The 12,191-nt window shown below is 44.1% G+C and overlaps 1 protein-coding gene across 5 annotated transcripts in view; it reads right to left on the reverse strand.

Annotated features, from left to right (window-relative positions):
- ATP2B1 (ATPase, Ca++ transporting, plasma membrane 1) overlaps nt 1–12,191 on the reverse strand; it is a 134,118-nt gene that overhangs the window by 16,178 nt on the left and 105,749 nt on the right. For all 5 annotated transcript variants that reach the window (XM_010832064.1, XM_010832062.1, XM_010832063.1 and 2 more), the window contains one exon: nt 79–270. In XM_010832064.1, coding sequence (XP_010830366.1) covers nt 79–270 — 192 coding nt within the window. The remainder of the gene's footprint in view (nt 1–78; nt 271–12,191) is intronic.

Consider the following 12,191-nt stretch of genomic DNA (forward strand, 5'->3'; position numbering starts at 1 on the left):
TAAATATTTAAAAAAGGCAGGTTCTATACATTTGTGCTCTAAAATAAGCAAGTTTTAATAAACAAATTGTCAACCTACCTGAGTAATACAGGCACCCGTGAAAGCAACAATCACAGCTACTACATTAACGGTAAGCTGGAACTGAAGGAATTTTGAGATGCTGTCATAGACATTTCGTCCCCACATAACTGCTTTAACAATGCTTGTAAAATTGTCATCCGTGAGAATAATATCAGATGCTTCTTTAGCTACATCAGTTCCAGCGATACCCTATTAAAGAAAATTTCTGTGAATTAGACTGAATGTTTAAAACACAACTTTTAAATATTTGAAAGGATAATATGTATTTTACAAATAAAAATTTACTATTATACTTAATAATTATTGACTTACATTTACTGTAAAAGGGGGTAATATAGTTAAGTCTAAGATACTATCTCCCAGAAAGACATTCATCTCAGTAGAAATTGAAAATAATAAATGAGACATTTATAATAAAGTTCAACTTGGGTTAAAAAAAGGAGAGAGAGAAATGGACACAGGTACTACCCCAAGTTCCTTCCAAAAGTCACATAAAAGATTTTTTTAAATTAAAAAATAAAAACTCACAAAGGCTAAAAGTTAGTGGGAAAAGAGATACATCGTAAGAGGTTGGAAAGCAGATAACTAAATAGTTAAGAAACTCACAGACCCAGAAAGCTGAACCCTAAACCAACAGTAGGGAGAGCAGAGTAGCAGCCTTTTTGCACCCCAGGACTCTTCTAAGTAAGGCTCAGGACTTGCAGCACCGGATGAAGAGGTGAAGGCATGAATAAAAACAGGAGAAATTCTTACGTTTACTGAAGACACTGAGGAAGTACTTAGAAGGTCCGCACTAAAATAACAGGGTCTCTCAACAGGGGAACGGGATGGATGAATAAGTTGTGGATTAATAAAAATGAGTGAACCACAGCTCTATGCAACCATGCAGATGAATTTCACAATAATAATGCATAAAGGAAGATGGACTCAAAAATAACATGTAACATATAATCCTAATGTACAAAGTATAAAAACAGACAAAGGGAATCTTCAGAATACTGGTTATCTCTGTGGAGAGACATAGCAGTAATTAGAAGAGAGTGTGGGTGAGGAATATGTGAATACAGAACATATTTCTTGCCTTGCACAGAACAGGTCTGTTGACTTGGGGTAATCCATTCAGTGCATACTTATGACAGAGAAACTTTTCTGTATGTGTTACATTTTAATAACAAAATTAAAAGAAAAGGCAACTGGGGCCCCAGAGGCCCTCCCTAAGTCACACAACTGGGCACTTTGCTACTCCCTGGCCTGGCAGGAGACTGCCTGCTAACTGACCAAAGAGGGTCCAATGGCAAACTCCAGACTCAAGGGTACCATGCACTGCTGAGTACAGTACTCTTCTTCTCCTGCTTGTTTCCCAGAAACCGAGAGTGCCCTGTAGGCAGCAGATATGAAAACTCCTTCCTGAAAATCTGATCATCCTAGGAGATGAGACCGAAAGATACTGAAAATTCACGGCACCCTAAGAAAGTGAAATGGCCAAGCCAGATCACTTTACTGGGAAGCTTCTGGTTGATAAGGCGTATGTAGAGGCCTTAGGCTTTCCAGCTTCCTACTGGTAAAAATATGCAGCAACAACCAATCATCACTTTGACATGTGATGAAAGCACTAACCTGAAAGACACAGACTAAATTAAAGGGAGATAGAGATATAGACTCTACAGAGAGACAAAAGCTGATTAAAAACAAAAACAAATCCGGGTTTCCCAGGTGGTGTTAGTGGTAAAGAACTCACCAGTCAACGGAGACATTAAAAAAAAAAAATCAAATCCTTAGAATGACAAAAGGCACAGCAATGAAACAAGAACTCAGAGATCCAAAAACAACTTTTGGAAATTAAATATATGATTACAGATATGAAAATACAACAGAAGCTGAGGAAATACTCCTGCACTCCTGCAAGATGATAAAAGTATGGCAGATAGGAAAAAAAAAAAGACAAAATAAGGCAAGCCCACGAGGTTAAAAAATCAGGGGGACAAATCCACAAAGAATAAGCAGTGGAGAAGAAATAAGATGAGTATAAGAAAATTTCACAAAATTGAAGACAATGAGTTTTCATAGAAAAAAGTTGCCCTGAGACAAAACATCATGCCATTTCAAAGGAATGAGAACAAAGGAAAGACTTACATACCACCAAAATGGAAAGAAAAACAAAAGGAGGTTCAAAATTCAAAATGATACATAATAACAATGAAGGTACAAATCCAAAATTCTGAGTGAAGTGCTTTTCGATCTAGATTTTTATACCAAGCAGGATGAAGCATCAAGGAGGAGTCTTTGAACAAAGAGAGATTTCACTCATAAAAGTTACGAAAAAGTTTAACTTTCATGAATCCTTTTTCTCAGGAATCTATTGGAGATGGCTTTACTATATGAGAGAGTAAACCAAAAAAGATGATGCCATCACACAACTTCATAAATCAACTACACTTCAATAAAAATTGTTTTAAAAACAAAATTACATCAAATCTAAGAAATTCAAGTGCAACATAATACAGGGGTAAAGGAAATTCTTAGGTATGGAGAAAGAAGAGACAGCTGTGCAGCAGGCTGAGCCAACAGTTCAGATTAAAGCATGTCAAAAGATCTGGGAGAGATACTTGTTAGAAGGCAGAATGGTAAAACTGCCTGACACCTCTGAAATAATGAAAGGAGAAGATGCTGATGAATTAGTGTTAAGAACATTAAAAAAAAAAATAAGAAAATAAACAAATAAATAAAGATTAAAAGGTGAATTGAAAAAGAAAATGTACAGTGAATACAAAAAGTCACGCAAGGAAGTAATAGTAATTATCAGCGACCACATGGCTCAGCTTGGAATAGCATTTCCAATCACTATAACCAATCACAATAAGGATGGTATACTGACTGATCTCTAACTCTGATGGACGAAGACAGGATAGAAAGTGTGCATGAAAGCTTATAAATGTCTCTGTGTGTGCCTATCAAAGTGCTAAATCCTTACCTCCCTAAATGAAAAGTCATCAACAGATGCTTTTTATTAAACAAATTTAAAAAATCCTTGTTATTGTGCTATTTAGATACATGGAGGCAAACAATTAAGGAAAAGAAACAGCGAAAATAGTTGCTTTTCTTTAGTCAAAAAATGAGCTGTAAGAAATGATATGTGGTAGGGGATATAGTTTATCAAGTCTTATACAACTGTCTGACTTTTTAAAAGCTATGTAATATTGTTTTGATAAACACAAAAACAAAGTCCAAATCAAGCTTTTCTTGAAATAGTTCATGAAGGAGCAATCTTAATTTAAAATTTTGGTTTCTAGCTCCTAATCTGAATATTTTACTTTTAATGTGCAACATATTTAACACATCTAAACCCAACACATTTCCCTGCCTCTAATCATTCTCCATCTTTAGCAAATGCAAATCTCACACTCCCCAGTTCAAAATCTTTTGAAATTTAAAAAGCAACTTTAAGATGTTAATTGGTGTCCAAATAAAAACTAGTTCCATTGTGAAACAAGCTTGGGAAACTTTCTATCAAAAAGAGTTTAAAACAGCTTTTTTATGAGCTTCTTAAAGCTGTATGCTGGGGTTTTCCAGGTGGCTCAGTGGTAAAGAACCTGCCTGACAATGTAGGAGACCTGGGTTCAGTCCCTAGGTTGGGAAGATTCCCTGGAGAGGGTTGCCAATATCAAGAATACTACTGGCAACCCACTTCAGTATTGTTGCCTGGAGAATCCCATGGACAGAGGAGCCTGGCAGGCTACAGTCCATAGGGCTGCAAAGAGTCATCAGACATCAGAAGTCTGCTTGGGAACTGCTGATCTACAGGATAAAAGAACAAATTGCTCAGCATCATAGTCAAGGCCCTTCTGATCCTCACATCTAGTACCCATCAACACCACACCCTCTTCTAGGGAAGTCAGGCTACTTGTAATTCTTGGGAGTCTCTTGGCAGTACTTTTCTCCCTCCCTCAGTTCGAATGTCACCTCTTTCAGAAAACCTCTCTTAGCCTCTAGAGGCAGAGTCTAGGACTTCTTCCTGGAGGCACTCCCTGGGCTGTGTGTACTCCTTCATTGTTGCCACTGTGCTTCATTGATTTACTCCCTTATGTGCTGAACCTTTAGGAGGCAGCAACTACTCACCTCTGGACCAGAATACTGGAAACAGCTTCTTAACGTTTGGAGAAGAAACAAATGTTTATTAACCCAAAGTTTGAAAGTATTTTAAATTAAGATATTTTAACTACCTTAGGGAAGATTTTATTACCACAGATGCATACCTGGTTTCAGAAATATTAATACATCATGGCATTAGATAGTTAGACTAGAAAACAGGAGTCCAAAATGGCGGTGGCTAAAAGGAAGGGAAAAGCCCTCGAAAATAGAAGAGAAGAAGGTCAAAGGAAGGTCCGAGGACAGGAGTGAGGACTTCAGGTAGAATAATCAGCACTCCTGGCTAAGCCCAATTTGCATAGGGCAGGCCCAGGGGAGAAAAAACATATAAAAAGAGGAGCCAAAGGGCTCGCTCTCGCTTTCCCCCCCCCACCCCTGCACACTGGGGCGCTCTTCTCTTCAAGTCTTTGGCTCGACATGCCCTCACACCTTGAAGACGGATTTTCCTGCTATTATGTAAATAAAATAGAGCTGTAACACTGACTTGTCTAACAGCTATAACACGGTCTGTTTGAGACCTGAGAGCTATAACACGGTCTGTCTAAGACCCAAGAGCTGTGACACGCCGAGGGGGGCTTTAATGTCCGTCACTCCAAATCTTTGTTGTGACAAGACAGAATCGAGGAGCGGACACTCGCCTGACATCTATGGTGCCATGACTCGGATTTAACCTGGCTGAAACAACCACGGAGTGGGCCCTGCAAGGAGGAAGCCAAGCACAGCAGGAGCCCAACTCAGTGAAAGCTCCCGTGGTAGAAGCGGAACGTGAAGAAAACCCAGAGCAAGGGAACTGACAAGAGGCCCATCGTGCTGGAAACCAGGACAGTGAAAAACGAACCCAGCAGAAAGCTCACGCGTCTCCGTCTCAGATTCCATAAGACCTCCGGTTAAGGCAGGAGGTCCTCGCTCCTATGGCTGGAGGGACATGCCTAACAAAATCTTAATTTCTTGACAATCTCTCGTTTCTCATCTTCTTGAACCCCCGCAAACAGGCGGGAGGCACTGGGTGCAATTGAGGGACTCTGGAGAGGCTACTCCTCAGCATGTCCCAAAGGCGCTATCTGCTGAGCCCCAGTAGCTGTTACCCAAGCTGGTGGGGGTTCTTCTGTCCTTACTCTTCTCTGTGCCAAGGATCAGGCCAATGAAAACTGTGAGCACAGGTCAGGAATTTAGCAGATTTTCCAGCAGGCTATGAAGGGGATTCCTTGGCACGTTTTTCCCACTGCTTTTTCCTCCTGTCCTTCAGCTCTCTCTCTCCTGGGACTCAAGCCCGGCCAAAACCCATGAAGCTCAGGCTCTGTCTCATTGCAAAAATTCATTGAGAGACAAAGCGAGAAGTAAGAGGTGGATCTGTTAGGATTCAGAGAGAAGCCATTCTTCAGGGTGTGGGCCATTGCCGAGGACAAGGGCTGGGGCCATGGAATGTGGCCCGGCTAGGTTTTGCAGTCGGGGTGAACTCATATGCTAATGAGTGGGAGGATCATCCCAATCGTTGGGGAACCACCCACCCCTCCCTCTTTTGACAGTGCCTTAGAGCTGTCCTGCCACCTCTGGGTGTGTCTTTTGGCTTACAGATTGGGGATTAAGGTTTACTTGAATTTAACTTCATGGGAAATAGATGGGGAAACAGTGGAAACAGTGTCAGACTTTATTTTTCTGGGCTCCAAAATCACTGCAGATGGTGACTGCAGCCATGAAATTAAAAGATGCTTACTCCTTGGAACGAAAGTTATGACCAACCTAGATAGCATATTCAAAAGCAGAGACATTACTTTGCCAACAAAGGTCCGTCTAGTCAAGGCTATGGTTTTTCCAGTGGTCATGTACGGATGTGAGAGTTGGACTGTGAAGAAGGCTGAGTGCCGAAGAATTGATGCTTTTGAACTGTGGTGTTCGAGTAGACTCTTGAGAGTCCCTTGGACTGCAAGGAGATCCAACCAGTCCATTTTGAAGGAGATCAGCCCTGGGATTTCTTTGGAGGGAATGATGCTGAAGCTGAATCTCCAGTACTTTGGCCACCTCATGCGAAGAGTTGACTCATTGGAAAAGACTCTGATGCTGGGAGGGATTGGGGACAGGAGAAGGGGACGACAGGATGAGATGGCTGGATGGCATCACCGACTCGATGGACCTGAGTTTGAGTGAACTCTGGGAATTGGTTATGGACAGGGAGACCTGGTGTGCTGTGATTCATGGGGTCGCAAAGAGTCGGACACGAATGAGCTACTGAACTGAACTGAATTTAACTTGTCATGTTGGACCCAACTGATTTTAATTGGTTTACGTTATGCCTTTGTGCTATGTCATTCTTTCAAAGGTTGTGCTCTGCCCCCTTCCCTCCTGTTTCACGCTCCTTTCCTCAGACCCATCCGGGCCCACAATGTTGCCTCTACAATCTTCTGGAGGGACAAGCAGAAAATAGCTGGCCTTGGGAGGGAAATACTATATAATATCCAACCCCTTAATCCTACTCAGCACTGGTCACGCTGGAGATTTTGGGGATGCCCAACTCCAGTCCGGGGGTCCCAGGAGGTCAACCTGCCTTGACCTGCCTAGGGATCTGGTCCTCGAAACCTGCTCGGGGATCTGCCAGTCCCAGGGATCCCAGGAGGTCGTCACGCCTTGACCTGCCTAGGGACCTAATTCTCAGGAGGCCATCATGCCTCGACCTGCCCAGGGATTCGATCTCTAGGAGGCTGTCATGCCTCAGCCTGCCTGGGGATCTGCACCCTGACCTGGGAACATTTGGCTCTCGGGTGCCAACAGTACTGGGTAGGATAAGCTTCAGAAAGACTCACCCCTAAGGAAGTCCACCTATGGAAATTGAAGGAGGACTATTAGTTTTTTCTTTTCCTTTTCCTCCCTGTCATGACTGTCTTTCAGATGGGAAATAACCGATCCACTTCCCGGCAGATGCCCTTGAGATGCATCCTTGATAAAGAGAAGCTGTTCAATCCTCTAACTCTGAGTAGGAGTCGCTTAAAATTCTTTCGTGCCACTGCATGGCCACAGTATCCACTGGGGGATGAGGAACACTGGCCTGAGGATGGGAGTTTAAATTACAATACCATCCTGCAGCTAGAATTATTCTGCAAAAGACAAGGAAAATGGACAGAGATCCCCTATGTCCAAATCTTCTCCCGATTAAGAAATATGAAGGTCAAAAAAAAAAAAAAAAAAGAGAGATATGAAGGAACTCTGTCTTAAGTATAGAATTGTTGTATGCCCTAAAAGTGAGCCCACTAGGCAAATGGTGTTAGGCACAGGCAACCAAGAAAAGGAACCAACCCGCACCGCCCCCTGCCACCCGCCCATGAAGGCTCAGCTCCCACAGCTCCTGAGTTGTCTGGTGCTCCTTCCTTGTATCCAAACGTGCCCCCATATCCGGGAGCACCCCCTCCACAAAAGCCAGCTCAAGTATGTCCCTTAGTTGAAAATGGAGGAGAATTCGGACCAACTCGGGTCCATAAGCCCTTCTCCCTCTTAGAACTAAGACAAATCAAACAAGACCTGGGAAGCTATACAGATGACCCAGGCAAATATATAGATACATTCCAACACATTACCTTGGCCTTTGACTTGACCTGGAAGGACATCATGGTCATATTTAGTCAAACTTTATCTGACCCTGAGCATCCTAGGGTCTTAAAGGAAGGTATGCAACGGGGCTTCTGAAGTCAAGCGATAAATACCCAGTAGGAGAAACTGTAGTCCCCCACTCTGATCCTAACTGGAGTTACAATGACACTGAGCACATCTGGGAAAGGGATCATTTTCTAATCTGTGTGAAGACAGGACTGAAAGCAGCCCAACAAAAGTAATCAGCTATGCCCGGGTCTCAGCAATAACTCAGGAGCCCAACGAGAACCCCATTCCCTTTCTGGAGAGACTAGAAGAGGCCCTCCAAAAGTTTACCAATCTGGACTTAAGACTCTTATGAGGGACAGGTGATTTTAAAGGACAAATTCCTGTCCCAGTGTGCATCAGATATCAGAATTATGTTACAACAGCTACAGCAGCAGGACCCTGTTGCCTCTTTAGATGAGATGGTCCAGACAGCCACCAATACCTTTTATAACAGAGAACAGGAAAAGGAGGCCAAGGCCCAGGAGAGGGAGAGAAGCAAAGACACAAGGCATGCCCAGATGCTGGCTGCCCTCCAGAGAAGCCCTACGGCACACCTGAGTCCTTGAAGGACAAGGCACGAGGCAAATGCCTAATCTGTAGACAGGCGGGGCATTGGGCCAAAGAGTGTCCGAACCATGAGAAGCCTCCTAAAACAGATTGGTACAAATGTCTTCAATTGGTACACTGGGCAGCACTTTGCCCTTGGGAGCCAAGAGCCTCAAGGTCAAGCGCCAAGCCTACCCTCACGATGGTTCAAAAGGACTAAAGTGGCCCGCTCCAGCCAGCCCGCCTACCATAGATAACCATCACGGGGATGGAGCCAAGAGTGCAACTGGATGTGGCAGGCAGGTCCGAGAATTTCTTGGTTAACACAGGGGCTACCTACTCTGTCTTGATCTCCTACTCCGGAGCCTTCTTCTCCCAAACCTGTACCATTCTGGGTGTTACAGGAAAAGCAAGTACTAAAAGATTCACCCCAGCACTTCTTTGTTGCTGGGATGGACAAATATTTTCCCACCAGTTTCTGGTGGTCCCTGAGTTCTTACTCCTTTAATGGGAAGACATACTGCCCTGGTGGCTCAGATGGTAAAGTGTCTGTCTACAATGCGGGAGACCCGGGTTCAATCCCTGGTTTGGGAAGATCTCCTGCTGAAGGAAATGGCAATCCACTCCAGTACTATTGCCTGGAAAATCCCATGGACAGAGGAGCCTGGTAGGCTACAGTCCATGGGATCGCAAAGAGTCACACGACTGAGCGACTTCACTTTCACTTTCATACTCACTAACCTGGGGACCACCCTTGTGATGGGAAGCTTTTCAGCACTTACAGCACTACAGCTCCTGGTTACTACTGAAGAACCCATTACACCTTCTTCAATAGAGAAGGACCAAAAACTAGGGGAAGACAAAATTAACCCCCAGGGGTGGGATCAGGGGATTCCTGGACGAGCCCACCAAGCTGAAGCGGTCATCATTGTCCTCCGAGATCCCACTCGGTTTCCTAACCAGAAACAGTATCCCCTCAGAAGAGAGGCTCGGGAGGGACTACTATTAATTTACTTTAATAAGTAAATTCCTTGCTTGTGGGCTATTGGTCCCCACCAGTTCACCATGTAACACCCCAATCTTCTCAGTAAAGAAAAAGGACGGGACCTGGTGAATGGTTCAAGATCTCCGGATCATAAATGAAGCTGTAGTCCCCGCCTCCATCCCACAGTATCCAATCCCTATGTAATCTTGGGGGAAATCCTACCCAGGGCCAAGTGGTTTATAGTCTTGGATCTCAAAGATGCATTTTTTTGCATACCACTGGCTAAAGAATCCCGATATCTTTTTGCCTTTGAGTGGGAGGCCCCAGGAGAAAAACACCAACAGATGACTTGGGCAGTATTACCTCAGGGGTTTAGAGATAGCCCCCACCTGTTTGGACAGGCCCTTAGCCGGGATCTCCTAGATCTGGACCTGGGACCTAATGGGAAAATATTACAATACGTAGATGACCTACTAATCTGCTCTCCAGATGAGAAAGTGCCCAACAACATGCAATTCAGGTTCTAAACTTTTTGGCAGAAAGGGGATATAAAGTCTCCCGTGCTAAGGCAGAGATGGTTGAGACAAAAGTCACTTACCTGGGAGTTCAGATTACACACGGGTCTAGGAGGCTGTCCTCTGATCGGGTACAAGGAATCCTCCAGTTGCCCTCCCCCATGACTCGAAAACAATTGCGAGCTTTCCTGGAGCTAACTGAGTATTGTAGAATCTGGATACCCAACTATGGTCTAATTGCCCAGCCCTTATATGAAAGCTTAAAGGGACGAGATGATTCAATCCCACTGATGTGGGGAACTCCTCAAAAGAAGGCAGGCCTTAACTCAGGCACCTGCCTTGAGGTTGCCAGACTCAGAAAAAGCATTCCAACTTTATGTCCGTGAAAGAGAGGGAGCAGCCTTGGGAGTGTTAACTCAAAGGTTGGGATCTGAGCCCCAGCCTGCAGCTTACTTATCCAAAAGGCTTGATCCAACCGCCGGAGGCTGGCCCCCCTGCCTTTGAAATCTTGCAGCTATTGCAATCATGATAGAAGATGCTTTAAAATTCTCCTTTGGGGGCAAACTAACTATTTTTATCAGCCACCAAGTAAAACAACTCCTAAATGGGAGAGGCCATTTATGGATGTCTGATCAAAGAATCCTCAGATATCAGGTAATGCTGATGGAAAATCCAGGCCTCACTTTATCCCCCTGTGAGGTTCTTAACCCAGCCACCCTCCTGCTTGCCCCGAGGGCTCTCTCCCCTTTCACTCTTGTCTAGAAACCTTGGACCACTGGACAAAATCCTGAGAGGGATTGTCAGAAGATCCTCTGACCAATCCTGAGGAAATCTGGTACACTGATGGAAGCAGCTTTGTGTTAGATGGAAAAAGAAGAGCCGGGTATGCAGTAGTCTCCAATTTTAAGACCACAGACGCTAAGCCTCTGCCACCAGGTCAACAAGCTACAACATGCAGTGCCAGTTCAACAAAGATATAAAACTACGGCCGACCATGGAAAATATCCCTCACCCTTAGATGGACCCCGCTATAAGGACTCTGAGGCCTAAGACTAGCAAGAGGGGCAGGCCCAATACTCCTCGCCATCCCAGTTCAGCAGGAAGTAGCCAGAAAGACCTTGATGCCCCTATTCCCAAAGAATTGGGCCTCCCATCTCTTGAGGGGAGACTGTTAAGTAGTTAGAATAGAAAACAGAAGTCCAAAATGGCGGTGGCTAAAAGACAAGAAAGGGAAAAGCCCCCAAAAATAGAAAAAAGGAAGGTCAAAGGAAGTCTGAGGACTGGGGTGAGGACTTCAGGTAGAACAAACAGCACTCCTGGCTGGCCCAATTTGCATAGGGCTGGCCCGGGGGAGGGAAAAACATATAAAAAGAGGAGCCAAAGGGCTCGCTCTCTCTCTTTCCCACGCGCTGGGGTGCTCTTCTCTTCGCATCTTTGGCTTGACATGCCCTCATGCCTCGAAGATGGATTTTCCTGCTATTATCTAAATAAAAGAGAGCTGTAACACTGATTTGTCTAAGAGCTATAACACAGTCTGTTCAATACCTAAGAGCTATAACATGGTCTGTCTAAGGTCTGAGAGCTGCGACACGCTGAGGGGGGCTTTAATGTCTGTCACCCCAAATCTTTGTTGTGACGAGACAGAACCGAGGACCATACACTCGCCTGACAATGGCATTCAGGCTTTGACGACAGAAATATCTGCAGATGTGTGGTTAACTGAATTTGGTAAGAATGCATGGATGCTAAGTTGCTTTAGTTGTGTCTGACTCTTTGTGACCCCAAGGACTGTAGCCCATCAGGCTCCTCTGTCCAAGGGATTTTCCAGGCAAGAATACTGGAGTGGGTTGCCATGCCCTCCTCCAGGGGATGGTCTCAACCTAGGGATCGAACCCGTTGTCTCCTGCATTGGCTGGTGGGTTCTTTACCACTAGTGCCACCTGGGAAGCCCCTCGATAAGAACAATGCAATATAATTTTACAAATGATATAATCATATTTTAAACACAGCATGGAGACTTGCCATCTAAAGGAATTCTAAAAGGAGTGGCTAACTAGGGGAAAATGCCAGGTCTCTTTGCAAGCTAATAATGTACTCACGTTAGAGCCCCTTTATTTTATTGTTGTAAATTTTAATGTTGAATTTGCTAAACATACATAGACACAGACACAGAGAAAGAGAGAGAGAAAAAGGGAAAGAGAAAAAAGGAGAGAAAGAGAATAGAGTGTTTTAAAATACTATTTGTCTGAAATATAAGAGACAGGTTTAGAAAGATCTAATCGATAGCAATT

This window comes from Bison bison, unplaced genomic scaffold (genome assembly GCF_000754665.1).
Source record: "Bison bison bison isolate TAMUID 2011002044 unplaced genomic scaffold, Bison_UMD1.0 scf7180017864535, whole genome shotgun sequence".
Taxonomy (NCBI): Eukaryota; Metazoa; Chordata; class Mammalia; order Artiodactyla; family Bovidae; genus Bison; species Bison bison.